The sequence below is a fragment of the Drosophila ficusphila genome, unplaced genomic scaffold (assembly GCF_018152265.1).
Source record: "Drosophila ficusphila isolate 14025-0441.05 unplaced genomic scaffold, ASM1815226v1 contig_47, whole genome shotgun sequence".
Lineage (NCBI taxonomy): Eukaryota > Metazoa > Arthropoda > Insecta > Diptera > Drosophilidae > Drosophila > Drosophila ficusphila.
This window is the reverse complement of record NW_025064388.1, coordinates 785,053-801,867: the sequence shown is the minus strand read 5'-3', so window position 1 is coordinate 801,867 and position 16,815 is coordinate 785,053. Positions and strand designations below refer to the sequence as shown.

Sequence of the window (16,815 nt, the reverse complement as noted above, 5' to 3'; positions counted from 1 at the left end):
CGCGAATATCTCGAAATGGTGTTTCTTGAAAAATGACTTTGCGGTGATAACGATTGGCGGAAAACTACTGAACCGATTTACTTCAAATTTTTTCAAATGTTCGTAATGAAATTGTCTTGTGCTTGAACGATCGACTTTTCACGCAAAAACTTTTTTTCGCCGAAATGAATTTTTTAGTAAAAGCTCATTTTTAGCATAAAACGTTCCCGTATGCATACAAAAATAAAATAAATTTAAATCGTTCGTTCAAGCACAAGATATTACTCTAAACTAATGAAATTTTTTTACTTTAATGGTTTCAGTTGACCGGTTCGACCAGGAGCGTTATCACCGCAAGGCTCTAAAAAAAAAGCCTCTAAGGGAAACAGCCACCCCTTAAAAACTAATTGATATTTTTCCACGAAATTTTGCACAAACATAGTTAATAAAGTGTATTATCAAAAAATTAAAACACCCGTGTAATTAAATAATTGCTACATACCTAAAAAAAAAATCCGAACTTTCCTCTTTTTCTTCGACAAAGAAGGTATATAACCCCTTAAACTAGATGATATTGTCTATACCATGAACTAAGATAAAAAAAATATCAAAATTTAAAAAAAGGGCGGGGTTTAAAAAAAAAAATCGAATTTTACCCAAAATTTTGGTCGTTTTTGGCCTGCCAAAATTGTATTTTTGATCGGATCAAAAAACGGATAGTTCATGGTACGGAGAACTATATATAGAACATGTAAAAAAAATTTGATAGTGATCGGATCATTAGTTTTTGAGTAATCACTGCAGCAAATTCGGAAAATGATGTTTCGAGAAAAACGCGTTTAAAGATAAAATGATCGCTTGTACTGTTATGAGAGTGGCAGCTCTTTAAATTGTTATAACTCAAAAACTATTTGAAATATCAATTTGAAATTTTAATATGTTATTTTAAAAGGTGTAATCTACCGAAATATATAAACAACATTTTTTTGATTTTTTTTTAAACTTTACACTAGTTGTGCCCCTTAAAAAACTCTTTATTCCAAAAATCATTTGCTGATGAAAAACAACGATGTTATCATTTTATATCCGTTAATTCAATATAGATTTTTCGATCTTTCCTATGGCAGCTATATGACATAGTTGTCCGATTTTTATGAATTTTTTTTTATAAATCAAGGCTAGTTAAAAAACTTGATATTCAAAAAATCATGGTCGTGTGATGAAAAACGATGACGTTATCAATTAATTTCGATTAATTCCATATATATTTTTCGATCTTTCCTGTGGCAGCTATATGATATAGTTGTCCGATTTTAATAAAAATTTTATCCGGAATTCGACAGTAGTTAATAAACACCATCTGGAAGAAATCAAGTCGATCTGATCAAAAACAACGGAGTCAGAATTTTTGAAGTGAAACTTCTTTAGGGGCGTTATGGATTTTCGGGGACGGAGTAAAATCGATTCATGACCGTCACGAAAAAGCGAGGATCCCATCCCTCTCTAACCGCTGACGAACGATCTCTATCCTCTTTTTTACTCTCTCGCTCTCAGCGCGCTCGCATAAAGTTGAGAGCGTAAAAATCTAAAAATAGAATGCGGTTGCGTGTGTGAGAGCGGGAAGACGATTTTTAAGCCGAAATCATTTCTGTGCCAAAACGATTTCATTTACAGCAGTAGAAAAAAGGGTGAGAGGTGTGAGTGTCAAAAGAAATTCTAATTGAACAGGTTGCATATATATATTAACAGTTTAATTGATGTATGTGGGTGATTCCATATCAGATTTACAGTCGATATCGGGAAATTCGATGAGATATTTTTTTTCATGCTCTTTATTGAAAATAAATCGACACGTATTTTTTTATTTGGCTCAGAAAATTTTTTTGACAAAGTTATGATTTTTTGAATTTTTGATGAACTGCCCTTTTTTTGATGACAGTCGCGTTTTCCAGCCCCAATAACTCGAAAACCGTACGTCGCAGAAAAAAAATGAATAGGAAGTACAAATTTCATCCTTTCTTCTTCTTTGCAAAACTTTCGTGAAAAAATTTTTTAAACAATTTTTCACCACAAAAAGTTCAAATGTTTATAACAAATTCATTTTTCTCCAACTTGGACATTTTTGATTTTTTTTTTTTTTCACAATAAATCCTTCAATTTCTTCTGATGAACATACTAAAATTTCAGAATGGGATCAAAATTAGTTTTTGAGTTATAGAATTTTAAAGATTATCATGCACGGTCCGCGCGCTCGGTCTCAGGGCGTGCGCCGACCAACGACTCTAACGAGCGTCAATTCGCTTCGTGCGCGTATAGTAAGTAAGGGTCAATGGAAGGAATTTCAATTTAATATTCAACATCTGAAATTTTACTATATTATTTTTCAAAAACAATACCTATAGAAATCGCTTCGAATAGTGTAAATAATAAAGAAATAAATTTAAACCAGATAGGAATCTAGCTTCGGCAAGCCGAAGCTTATATATGTACCTTTGCAATCATCATGTATGTCGAACAAAATACATAAAGGCTAAAATGCATCGAAGCTATGACGATTTTTATACCCTTGCAGAGCAAAAGGGTATTATAATTTCAGTCAGAAGTTTGCAACGCAGTGAAGGAGACACCTTAGACCCCATAAAGTATATATATTCTTGATCAGCATCACGAGCAGAATCGGAATACGTCTGTACGTCTGTCCGTTTGTCCATCTGTCCGTCTGTCCGTTTCCGCGCAAACTAGTCTCTCAGTTTTAAAGCTATCTTGCTGAAACTTTCCCAAAAGGTGTGTAGTTATTGCACGCAGTATATAAGTCGGAACGGGCCGGATCGGCCGACTATATCGGATAGCTCCAATACGAGAGAATGAAATAAAAAATTCTTACGCCGTTGTTTTTGATCAGATCGACTTAAATTCTTCAAGATGGCGTTTTCTAACTGTTATTGAATTTCTGATTAAATTTGAACAAAATCGGTAACTCTATCATATAGCTGCCATAGGAGAGATCGAAACATATATATAGAATTAATGGAAATAAATTGATAGCGTCGTTGTTTTTTATCCCACGAGCATGATTTTTTGAATATCACGTTTTTTAACAACCCTTATATTGAGAAAAAAGTTTCATAAAAATCGGACAACTATATCTTATAGCTGCCATAAGAAAGATCAAAAAATCTATATAGAAAAACGGAAATAAAATTATAACATCGTTGGTTTATATTTGACAAACATTTAAAGTTTTAAATCGGACAACTATCATATATCATATAGCTCCCATATGATCTATAGTCGAAAATATAGAAAATGAATAGAAAAATCGTCTTAGCTTCGATGTTGTTTAGCCTTTATGTATTTTTTTTCGATATATTTGATGACTGCAAGGGTATATAAGCTTCAGCTTGCCGAAGCTAGCTTCCTTTCTTGTATTAAAATGGGATAACTATATCATATAGCTGACATATCGTCGAACATACAGATTTTTTTATTACTTTGCTTTTATTTATTGAATCTTCTTTTCTTAATTTTGAGACTAACAATAAGTTTACGAATCTTAACATTAAAATTTAACTAACACTAAATTTGACTAAGACTGCATTCTGGTTGCGCGTCACTCAGGTGACCCACTCAGGGTGGGTAAGTCATTGCGACGGAGACGTGATTGGTTGCGCAACCTGGTTAGGGTGCAACGATAGCTTAGTAAAGTACTTTCCTTAATGTTTAAGTTGTTTATGTTGTAATGTCATAGCCTTTATGTATTTTGTTCGACATATTTGATGACTGCCTCCTTTCATGCTTTAAAGTTAAAATTTTTTAAAAATTAAAAAAATGAATATGTCCGTCAATCTTGCCGCACGTTTTTTCCCTCGGTCAGTTGGGACTGCGCTCGGGCACTAACTTCACGAGTGTAATCTCGTTCTTACCGCACTAGATACACAAGGTACTATTTTTAAATTTTTGTTTGTCTATTTTTGGGAGCACTTGAAAGTGAGAAGTGCGATTTTATAAATATTAAATTTTAAAAATATGTTTCTTGCATTGTAATTGTATATGTATGTTTTCTTTTAAGAAACGCTTGCGGTGCTCTTCGGAATTTATCTTATGGGAGACAAAATGATGAAAACAAACGAGGAATAAAGAACGCTGGTGGAATAGACGCTTTGGTTCATCTTCTTTGTCGGTCTCAAGAAACAGAAGTAAAGGAGTTGGTGACTGGAGTCTTGTGGAATATGTCTTCCTGTGAAGATCTAAAGCGGTCAATTATTGATGAAGCACTCGCTGCTGTAGTTTGCAATGTTATTAAGCCGCATTCTGGTTGGGATGCTGTTTGTTGTGGAGACACATGTTTTTCTACAGTATTTCGGAACGCTTCTGGAGTGTTACGAAATGTCAGTTCTGCTGGAGAACATGCTAGAGGATGTCTTCGTAATTGCGAAAATTTAGTTGAATGCCTGCTTTATGTAGTACGAACAGCGATTGAAAAAAATAATATCGGAAATAAAACGGTAGAAAATTGCGTATGTATACTTCGCAATCTATCGTACAGATGTCAAGAAGTTGAAGACCCCAATTACGACAAACTTCCTTTTATAACACCAGAAAAAGTCACGCCATCCTCATCTAAAGGTAAATAAATATATAATATCAAATTTTTATTTTTGTCAAGAATTTGTGGTAATTGTTTAAAATCATTTGACTTATTAACAAAAAACAGTTAAGGCGATTATACACTTTCTTAAGTAACTATTTTTTCAGTTTCTAATTAAGGTTCCCACTCAACGAGAACTTCCGTTTTTTGTGAAGTACCTACATATGTACTAAACTGGTATTGGATTTATTGAGCCCAGAATTTACCCTATTACAGGATATTATAGTTTTGAAAGCAGTGAAGAAAGTATTTAATGTTCTTGATCAACATCTCAGTCAATCTACACATGCACGTTTGTCTGTTTCTATGTGAACTAGTCTTTCAGTTTTAAAGGTCTCTCGCCAAATCTTTCCATAAGTTTTGTAGTTATTGCACGCAAAATATAAATCGGGCCAGGTCGGACGACGGATAGTTACCATAATAAAAATCAAAAAAATAATCGAAAACAAATTTTTACGCCGTTGTTTTTTTTTTTTTTTTTTTTACTATTGACTTCATTTTTTCCATATCGCTATTTCCTTTGACCACCCCCTGCGTCGGCCCCTGGCACCCACTATGTAAGTCGGATCGGCGACTATATCAAATAGTTCGCATACGAGAGATCGAAAAATTTTTTTGATCAAAATCAGAGAATTTTCGAATTAAATTTCATAGAAATAATCTAGCGATTGAATCATATAGCTGTCTTATGAACAACCGTCGATAGTATAGAAACTTAATATTGGGTTGGCAAGAAAGTCATGTCGTTTTTTTCAATATTTTCAAAGATGATTTATTTATATCAGGACTTATAATTAATCAATTATGTATTGGCCGTTTTGTTCGACCCCTAATGACCATCTTTCGGGCAGCTGCATAATTCCGCGCCCGAAGAACTTTTGGTCTTTTCCAGCAAAGAATCGAGACAAGTGGTTTTCGACAGCCTCATCTGAATCAAAGTTTTTACCATTCAAAGAACTTTGAAGAGAGCGAAACAAATGGTAATCTGAAGGTGCTAAGTCCGGACTATAAGGTGGATGTGGTAGCACTTCCCAATTCAGCTCCGTTAATTTTTGCCGAGTGACCAAAGATGTGTGGGGCCTAGCGTTGTCATGGTGAAAGACTATACCCTTGCGATTAGCTTGTGCCGGCTCCTTTTCTTTAATTTTTTCCGCCAAATTGAATAGCTGGCGACAGTACACATCTGAATTGATGGTTTCATTCCGTCCCAGCAGCTCAAAGTGCACTACACCCTTCCAATTCCACCAAACAGACAGCATAACTTTCCTCTGATGGATATCGGCCTTTGATGTGGCTTGGGCTGGCTCAACTTTCTTGCTCCATGATCTTTTTCGTTGCACATTATGGTAAACAACCCACTTTTCGTCGCCAGTAATGATCCGCTTCAAAAAAGGATCGTTTTTAATCCGTTGCTGCAGAGAATAGCAGATGTTGAATAAAATATTGGGTTGGCAAGAAAGTCATGTCGTTTTCAATATTTTCAAAGATGATTTATTTATATGTTCGACCACTAATGACCATCTTTCGGGCAGCTGCATAATTCCGCGCTCGAAGAACTTTTGGTCTTTTCCAGCAAAGAATCGAGACAAGTGGTTTTCGACAGCCTCATCTGAATCAAAGTTTTTACCATTCAAAGAGTTTTGAAGAGAGCGAAACAAATGGTAATCCGAAGGTGCCAAGTCCGGACTATAAGGTGGATGTGGTAGCACTTCCCAATTCAGCTCCGTTGGTTTCATTCCGTCCCAGCAGCTCAAAGTGCACTACACCCTTCCAATTCCACCAAACAGACGGCATAACTTTCCTCTGATGGATATCGGCCTTTGATGTGGCTTGGGCTGGCTCATCTTTCTTGCTCCATGATCTTTTTCGTTGGACATTATTATAAACAGCCCACTTTTCGTCGCCAGTAATGATCCGCTTCAAAAAAGGATCGTTTTTAATCCGTTGCAGCAGAGAATAGCAGATGTTGATACGCTTAGTTAGGTGAATTTCCTTTAAGTTATACGGAACCCAAACATCGAGCCTGCTTACGTAGCCAAGTTTCTTCGAATGGTTTTCAACCGTTGTATGCGACACACTGAGCTTCTCTGACATCTCCCGCGTTGAATAACGCCGGTTTTCATCCAGCAAAGCCTGAATTTGTTCGTTAAAAACGGCCGATGGTCGACCAGAACGTGGGGCGTCTTTAACTCCAAAATCTCCAAGCCTGAATTTGGCAAACCAGCGCTGACATTGGCGATCACTCATTGCATCTTTACCATACACTTCGCAAAATTTTTCGCGAGCTTCGACCGCTTTTTTTTCCTTTTTGGAAGTAAAAAAGCAAAATATGCCGAAAATGCTCACTTTGGTCCTCCATATTTAATTTGCTATAGCTTCCACAAATGTTATCGAATAATTACCAAATTTTCGTCGATAGTACCTAAGACAATAAGCTTTAAAAAGATACTAAATAGTGTGACCCTGGTGCTCGATTAGTCGTAAATAAATTAGATTAAAAACGATTACTAAAAAAAACGACATGACTTTCTTGCCAACCCAATAGAACAAGAAAGGAAGCTAGCTTCGGCAAGCCGAAGCTTATATAGCCTTGCAGTCATCAAATATTTCGAACACAATACACTAGGCTAAACAACATCGAAGCTACGACGACTTTTTATTAATTTTCCATATTTATACCCTTGCAGAGCAAAGGGTATTATAATTTCAGTCAGAAGTTTGCAACGCAGTAAAGGTGACATCTCAGAACCCATTAAGTATAGATGAGCAAAACAATCTAAATCGAACCAGACGTGTACGTCTGTAAACAAGTCCATCTTGCTATCTTCCTGAAAATATATCAAAAGTCATATAGTTATTGCACGCAGTTGTATAGTTATTGGAAAGATCGAAAAAATAACGGAAGAAATTATCACGCCGTTGTCTTTAATCATAGCATTTGAAAGATCGAAAAATCTATGTAGGGGAATGTTGTCAGGGTTGGGCCATTTTTTTTACCTATGTCCATAAGTTCTGAACGAATGACAATTCAGAATAAGTTTATACATTTTTGGAAAGGTACAAGCAAGAGAAAGTGTTCACCAAAAATAGAGAATAAAAAAAACAAAAACAAAAAAAGTTATAGGTTTTTGAAAAAAAATGTAGTCAGCGTTGGGCCATGTAGTCAGGGTTGGGCCATTTTCAGAAAATCGTTGACAATATCGTAACGTGGTGGAATAAAATTGAATTCAGGTAAATCTGACATTATTTTGTTCATTTATTTAATTACTATAGGTCCTGTGCCCGCTTCGCTGGTCAACACAATTTAACAACATAATAGTCAATGTTGCAACATTTTTCAAATATATGGAAGTATAGAAAGATGGTGATTTAACACTTTTCCAGTTTGACTTTTCCACTTGCGCAGCACAATCCGGCCGTTTCTCTTTTAAGGGGCACAACTTGTGTGACAGACAAAAAAAAAAAGGTGATTTTTGGGAATTTTTATTAAAAAAACTACTTGATCAATTATTTTAAAATTTTCAGAATATATTTATACATGTTTGAAGAATATACAGTAAAATTTAAAAAAAAAAAATTAAATTTTTTTTAAGTTAGAGCCGATCTCCAACGGCGCTAAAAAAAATAAGTGCCTCAACTGCTGCAGTGATTCCGGCCCTCTCCGTGGATGAAATCAAAAAATGAAAAATTCTCGTTAAACTAGATGATATTGTCTATACAATGACCTACGATAAATAAAAAATATCAAAAATTGACAAAATGGCGGTGTTATAAAAAAAATAATCGAATTTTACCCAAAATTTTGGTCGCTTTTGGCCTGCCAAAATTTGATTTTTGATCGGATCAAAAAAATCGATAGGTCATTGTAGGGAGAACTATATATAGAACATGTAAAAAAAATTTGATAGTGATCGGATCATTAGTTTTTGAGTTATCACTGCAGCAAATTCGGAAAATGCTGTTTCGAGAAAAACGCGTTTAAAGATAAAATGATCGTACTCACTGTTATACGAGCGGCTGCTCTTAAAATTGCTATAACTCAAAAACTATTTGAGATATCAATTTGAAATTTTAATATCTTATTTTAAAAGGTGTAATCTACCGAAATATGAAAGAAAAAAAAGATTTTTTTGAAATGTCACACTAGTTGTGCCCCTTAAACTTTAACGCACTGCAATATCGGTATATAGTCGCCATTGGTCCAATATCTAAATTTTCATTATCTGTAGTTCGCAGTGGGATCATATTGGAATGCCAAGCGAATGAATGATGCCAATGATCTCCATGTGCTCAATTGTTTTTCTTCGCTTAAGTTTTGTGAATATACTGGCTGCTGGCTTGGATGTCTGCGGCCAATGTTTGCACGTCGTCCTCTAAGCATTTTGGACTATGAACAGAGTGGTGAATTTATCCTCAAATGCATGATCCACATAATTTTCACAGTTCAACTTAAATTGAATAAAAATTCTTTTTTTTTTTACAATTTCACAGTGAACACAATACCCGTTTATCCATGAAATTAACTGAGCAGAGAACACTAAGTTTGCATAATATGTAAAAAAAACTTAATTCACTTTGAAATGATAAATGAAAACTACAAAAATTGAGTTAAAATGCTATGGTAGCGTGTTTGTCAGTGTGATGAGGTAGCAACTCACTTTATATGCGACAATATTGCAATTTTCTTACGGATCCCTAATTTTTTTCAAAATAAATTATGGCCTACTTTACTCCACGATAATGTAGCTTTCTATCGGTGAAAGAATTTTTTAAATCGGACCAGTAGTTCCGGAGCCTATTCGCTGCAAACAAACAAACAAACAAACATATTTTACCTCTTTATAATATTAGTATAGATTAGTATAGATTGTATAGACTAACAGAAAAATCGTCGTAGCCTGCTCGACATATTTGATGACTGCAAGAGTATATAACAGTGGTTCCCAAACTTATTTGGTTTGCAGTAGGTAACATACAACGGCGCTTAGGTCTCAAGTTCTGGGTCTCCCACCGCCCCCCTTGAGACCTGCAGCGCCCACAAGGAGGTGTTATCGCCCACTTTGGGAAAGATTGGGAACAATCGGTGGAAAATTGTATGATGTTAAGCTGCATTTTGCTCGACATTTGTAATGACTGCAAGGGCTTATAAGCTTCGTTTATGGGGGGCTTCTTATGTAACATGCCAAAAAGTAGTTTTTTTTTTTTTTTTGGGAATTTTTTCACTTGGAAAATGAAAACTTCCACGAATAATTTTTTGCATATATTTGAAGACATGTTTAAGGTATGAGAAAAACATTTTTTGAAAATTCTAAAAAAACAAAATGACTGACTTTTTCAAGGTCGCGTGTGGCGCGACGCGGATGACGGATTTATTGCGGTACAGTGTGGAGCCCAAAGTTTTCATCAGAAACATACAAAAAACATTTTTTATTATTCAGCAGGGTTCCCCCGAGTGCATGAATGTCTGCAACTTCAAAAAATTCGATTTTAAAATATTGAAATCACGTCTTGAAAAAAAGTGCCATTTTTTCGTCTTTTTTTGTTGCTGAATTGGGTTGAAAAGTGTAAAAAAAAACTTTTTTCACAATTTCGGATTTTCATGCACTCGTTCAATGTATAATCTACAAAACACTTTTTAGAAATCAAAAATAGGCTCAGTAGTTTTTTCGTAATCGTGTACCGCGTTTTTAAAATCATAGATTTGAGAAAAAACGATTTAAAGTTTCCGCTGCGCTGCCCGAAAAAGATAACAATAACAAGGAAAACACTAAGCCGGCTGTGCAGACTGGTATGGATCGGTACATCCAAATCAAAAGGAAGCTGAGCCCCCTTAACTCTCAACGGAAAATAACCCGTGGCAATGCTAACATAGCTGCAGTAGAAACGCCCACGAACTCAAACCGATTTAAAATCTTGGCAGACTATGAGGATGACGCCGAATCTACAGAAGTCGAAAAAAGGAAGCCTAAGCCCCCGCCAATTTACATACGAGAAAAAAAGTTCCAACGTTCTTGTCAACAAAATTATAGAGCTTATTGGCAAGGACAACTTCCACATAATACCACTCGTAAAGGGCAATATCCAGGAAACAAAAGTTCAAACGAAGTCTGAAGATAATTACAGAGTATTATCGAAATACCTCACCGACAAAAAAAAGAACTTTTACACGTATCAGCTAAAAAGCAGCAAGGGCCTGCAAGTCGTACTAAAGGGCATAGAGCCCGAAGTATCGCCTGCAGAGATAACAAAGGCGCTACAAGAGAAGGGATTTAGCGCCAAGACAGTCTTCAATATCCTCAACATGGAGAGAAAGCCACAGCCACTCTTTAAGGTTGAGCTCGAGCCACAAATTAAGCCCCTAAAGAAATACGAAGTGCACCCTATATACAATCTTCAGTTCCTGCTGCACCGCAGAATTACAGTTGAGGAGCCGCACAAACGCAATGGCCCGGTACAATGTGCGAACTGCCAAGAATATGGCCATACAAGGTCTTACTGTAAACTGCGCCCGGTGTGTGTAGTTTGTGGTGAGCTCCATGACTCCGCACACTGCCCAGCGAGCAAAGATGACCAGAACTCGAAAAAGTGCGGCAACTGCGGTGGAAATCACACTGCTAACTATAGAGGTTGCCCAGTTTATAAGGAGCTGAAAAGTCGCATCCACCAGAGGGGATCTACTGCCCGCACCCAAAATAATCAGTTCATAGCTTCCAGGTCAAACCCTGAAGTCTTCTTCTCGACTGCAGCCAGATCCTCACTACGACCCATAAACTCTGCCAAAAATGTCACATACGCAAGCGCTTTAAAATCAGGACTGGCTACCCCAGCCCCAAAAATCTCACTGCCGCAATCTGCACACCAAGAACCGAACACGGCTCAGCAGCATCAACCGCCGGAGCAGCCAAAAAGTAACTTTGAATCTTTGATATGCAGTCTACAACAAAGCCTTACGGAGTTTATGTCGTTTATGCGTACAACTATGCAAGATCTAATGCGTAACCAAAATCTACTTATACAAATGCTGGTTTCACAACAATCCAAATAATGACTTCCCTACGAATATCTACGTGGAACGCTAACGGCGTTTCGCAGCACAAACTCGAGTTAGCGCAATTCCTTCTAGACAATCAAATCGACGTAATGCTGCTTTCAGAAACACATCTTACAAACAAATACAATTTCCAACTACGAGGATATACATTCTATGGAACAAATCATCCAGATGGTAAAGCACACGGCGGGACTGGAATTTTAATCAGAAGCCGCATTAAGCACCATTACCATACGAAATTTGCTAAAAACTACATACAGGCCACATCAATAAATATACACCTAAATACTGGCAAGCAACTAACTCTAGCCGCCGTATACTGCCCCCACGCTTCACCATAGCCGAAGATGAGTTTATGCAGTTTTTCAACTCACTCGGAGACCACTTCATAGCAGCAGGAGACTACAATGCCAAGCACACACACTGGGGATCTCGTCTCGTGACCCCAAAAGGAAAGCAGCTCTATAATGCAATTATCAAAGCTAAGAACAAGCTAGACTATGTTTCTTCTGGCACTCCAACATACTGGCCGGCAGACCCAAAGAAACTTCCCGATTTAATAGACTTTGCGATTACCAAAAACATTCCTAAAAATATGATAAGCGCCGAATGCCTTTCGGATCTTTCATCTGACCACTCGCCTGTCCTCTTTACTCTACTCCGACACCCAGGAACATGGGACCACTCATCAAAACTGACCTCACATAAAACCAATTGGGTTAAGTACAGGAAGTATATCAGCTCACACATTGAGCTGAGTCCTCACCTCAGCGACGAAGCCAACGTAGACAGTTTTGTTAATTCACTGGAGTCTGTACTCGTCTCTGCAGCTCGAGTTTCAACACCTCAAACTACAACCACACAATACATTCAAAAGAAGACAAATCTACAAATCGAACAGCTCGTCCTCGAAAAGCGACGCTTACGCCGAGAATGGCAATGTCACAGATCGCCATCTGCTAAGCAACGCTTAAAACAAGCCTCACGTCAACTTGATCAAGCTCTACAGCAAGAAGAAACGTATGTCCACCGCCGCTACATAGAGCAATTGTCAACTAACAGTACAAAACACTCACTATGGAGAGCTCACCCAACTATGAGCTCACCGAAAGAAACCGTGATGCCAATTAGAAATTCCACAGGCGGGTGGGCGCGCAGCGACGCAGACAGAGCCAGCACGTTTGCCAAACACCTTAAAAATGTCTTCCAACCAAATCCTGCCACCAATGCGTTTACTTTGCCGACTCTATCATATGAACCCCAGCCTCAACATGAGCCAATCGAGTTTCGCCCAAACGAAATCGTTAACATCATCAAAAGACAACTGAATCCGAAAAAATCCCCGGGCTGCGACCTCATAACTCCCAAAATGATCATTGAGCTCCCATACTGCGCCGTTTGCACTCTCACCCAGCTATTTAATGCCATCGCAAAACTTGGCCACTTTCCAGTGAGATGGAAAAAGTCAATTATAATAATGATAGCAAAGCCGGGGAAAGACCACACTATCCCCACGTCGTATAGACCTATAAGCCTACTCTCTTGCCTATCCAAACTCTTTGAAAAATGCCTAATGACTCGGATAAACACACACCTGAGAATCCAGGAAGGAATCCCGTCACACCAATTTGGGTTTCGTGAAAAGCATGGAACAATTGAGCAGGTCAACCGAATAACATCCGAAATTCGGAACGCGTTCGAAAAACGGGAGTACTGTACTGCCATATTTTTAGATGTCTCTCAAGCATTTGATAGAGTCTGGCTAGAAGGTCTAATGTACAAGATCAAGACAATGCTCCCCTACAGCACCCACAAGATTTTAGAGTCTTACCTTTTCGACAGAAAATTTGCCGTGAGGTGCAACACTGCTATATCTGACGATTACACTGTTGGAGCTGGAGTTCCTCAAGGTAGCGTGCTAGGACCAATTTTATATGTCCTGTACACAGCAGACATCCCGACAAGCACACGTCTAACAACATCCACGTTTGCCGATGATACAGCTATTCTTAGCCGCTCAAAATGCCCGATTCAAGCAACTGCGCAGCTAGCTCTTCATTTGGTCGATGTTGAAAAATGGCTGTCAGATTGGCGAATTAAAGTGAACGAACTAAAATGCAAGCACGTTACGTTCACTCTGAACAGGCAAAACTGCCCGCCGATTACATTAAACAACACCCTACTCCCACAAGCAAACGAAGTAACATACCTAGGAGTACATCTCGACAGAAGACTCACATGGCGCCGGCACATTGAAGCCAAAAGAACACACCTAAAGTTAAAAGCCAGCAGCCTACATTGGCTTATCAACGCTCGGTCATCTCTTAGCCTTGAATATAAAGTCCTGCTGTACAACTCGGTCCTAAAACCTATATGGATGTACGGCTCCCAGTTATGGGGGAACGCCAGCAATGGCAACATTGACATAATTCAAAGAGTTCAGTCGAAGATCTTGAGAACTATCACCGGGGCACCGTGGTACGTTCGCAACGAAAACATACACCGCGACTTAAACATCCTACCAGTCAAAGAAGTGATCGCTGAACAGAAGGCAAAGTACTTAACCAAGCTATCGGTGCACCCTAACCACCTGGCGAGAGGTCTAACAAGGTTGAGCAACCAATCACGCCTTCGTCGCAACGACTTACCCACCCAGCGAACGACCTGAGGGACGCGCCACCAGAATGCAGTCTAGTATACTGTTAGTTAAATTTTAATGTTAAGATTCGCCAACTTATTGTTAGTCTCAAAATTAAGAGTAGATTCAATAAATAAAAGCAAAGCTAAAAAAAAAAAAAAGTTTTGAGTTGGTGGGTCTTGAGCGTCCGAGCGCGCTCGTTCAATCACTGATATTTTCCATAATATTGAGAGTTGAGTCATAAAACTTCGGGAATATACTCTCAAGACGTTATTCTATCAATCTATGAAAAAAAATTGATTTTTTTTTATATTTTACATTTTAATTTAAAGTTTAATAATTTTGAATATTTTGTAAGTGAAATTTGTTTTGTAAAATTATCTAGTGGTGCTACAGTTTAAAGCGCAAACTTTTTTTTTAATGATAAGAAGCCTGGCTAACACGTTCTTATTACCTTATATTTTTTCACACACTATTAAGCAACTCTTTTAAGGTTTATATAATAAATACCAAATATTATAAAAATTTAACCTTTTCTAGCTATTAAAACTATACTTTCCTCTTTGCAGGAGAAAATTTAGGATGTTTCGGAACAAGTAAAAAAAAGAAAGATGCTATCCACAATTCCGAAGCGTTACAGGAATACAACATTGCAACAGAATACTCGAAAAGTTCTGTGTCATATAACCAACTCAATAAAGGATACGAGCAATTATGGCAACCTGAAGTAGTTCAATACTATCTGTCATTGTTGCAAAGTTGTTCTAATCCAGAAACACTCGAAGCCGCTGCAGGTGCAATACAAAATTTATCTGCATGCTATTGGCAACCGAGTATTGATATTCGAGCAACAGTGCGCAAGGAGAAAGGTCTCCCTATTCTTGTAGAGCTTCTAAGAATGGAAGTTGATCGAGTAGTCTGTGCGGTTGCCACAGCACTTCGCAATTTAGCTATTGATCAACGTAACAAAGAACTCATTGGAAAGTATGCGATGCGGGATTTAGTACAGAAACTTCCATCTGGAAATGTGCAACATGACCAAAATACTTCAGACGACACAATAACAGCTGTATTAGCCACAATTAATGAAGTTATTAAAAAAAATCCTGAGTTTTCGCGTTCGTTATTAGATTCAGGAGGAATTGATCGGCTTATGAATGTAACAAAACGAAAAGAAAAATATACCTCTTGCGTATTAAAATTCGCTAGTCAAGTTTTGTACACTATGTGGCAACATAATGAATTACGCGACGGTTATAAAAAAAATGGATGGAAAGAGCAAGATTTTATTAGTAAAAGTTTTACAGCACATAGTACCCCACCAAGTTCACCAAATAACGCAAACAATACCCTTAATAGGCCTATGGCTTCACAGGGACGTACTCGCTATGAAGACAGAACTATTCAGCGCGCACCAAGCACTTCATATAAGGCCAAGGATTCCAGTGTTGCCGTTATGTCAAATAATGAGGGTGCATTGCTTTCGGAAATGGTTAGAAAGAAATTATAAAATGTGTTTTAATTTTGTTCTTAAAGGAAATTCCTACTTTAAAAAATTAAAAAACGCATTTTTAATAATCCTTTACAAAAAGGTTTTTACAGCATTTACATTTAACCAACTTAATTGTAAAATATATTATTTAATTAATTAGTTCACCAATCTGATAACTCAATAAACAAAATAAGATATATTAAAGTATTAAAAATAACTGTTTAATTGTTGCAAAACTTTATAACCTTTCAAAAGTGTTAGATGTCCGGAAATGGTAAGCTAAACATCATCAAAAAACTGTCCATATTTTTTTCGTGTGAACAATATTAGAAACTTTTAAATGCTCATGGAGTTGCTAATTTAAATTTCTATAGGAAAAAAGAATTTTTTTAAATGTCCTCTTTGGCCGTTATTCTGTATAATACTTTCGTAAAGTTTAGCTTGAATTAAAAAACATTGTTTTTTTATATGTAAGCAAACTATTGATAATAATGTTTAGTAATTTTTTTTCTTTTCTTTGCGAGTCAAAGTTCATGTAGCTTTCGCATGATGGATAGAATTGCTAAATAAAAAGGAAATTCTGATGAAATAACCCAATTGAAACCATAAGATATAAGAAAGCGGCTTAAACTAAATTATATCGATTCGAAAGATCAGAGCGACCGGTAGACGACATCGTTGAATGTCCTTTTTTTTTTAATGTGGAGTTTTTTGGTTAGAACCTAAAAACCTAATTTTTTTTCTGTTAACTTCGTTATATCGTACATTGCATCGCTCAGAATTGCCGTTATTTGGTAATAGTTGTGTTAAGGGGGAAATACAATTAGAAATTTTTTTTTTTGAAATGTGTCTGGGAATAAGCCTTTAAAAGCATAAAGCCGTCCGGTACTTATTTTCAAAGAAATACGCAATTTAGTGAGTGCGTTTCAAATGGCTGAAATGGTAAAAGTAAACTTTTAAAGCTTCTACTGAAAAGTCGTGTTTTCAAAGTCGCCGTGCAATGTACA

The 16,815-nt window shown here is 37.0% G+C and overlaps 1 protein-coding gene across 3 annotated transcripts in view; it reads left to right on the top strand.

Moving 5' to 3' along the window:
- Positions 1 to 15,986, top strand: part of LOC108098771 (catenin delta-2) — a 41,457-nt gene extending 25,471 nt beyond the window's left edge. For 2 of the 3 annotated variants that reach the window (XM_043208422.1, XM_043208423.1), the window contains 2 exons: positions 4,049 to 4,605; positions 14,886 to 15,986. In XM_043208422.1, coding sequence (XP_043064357.1) covers positions 4,049 to 4,605; positions 14,886 to 15,826 — 1,498 coding nt within the window. In that variant the 3' untranslated portion in view covers positions 15,827 to 15,986. Of the gene's footprint in view, positions 1 to 302; positions 322 to 4,048; positions 4,606 to 14,885 lie in introns of those variants that run through there. The other variant, XM_043208424.1, reaches the window with a different exon arrangement.
- Positions 15,987 to 16,815: the final 829 nt, after the last annotated feature.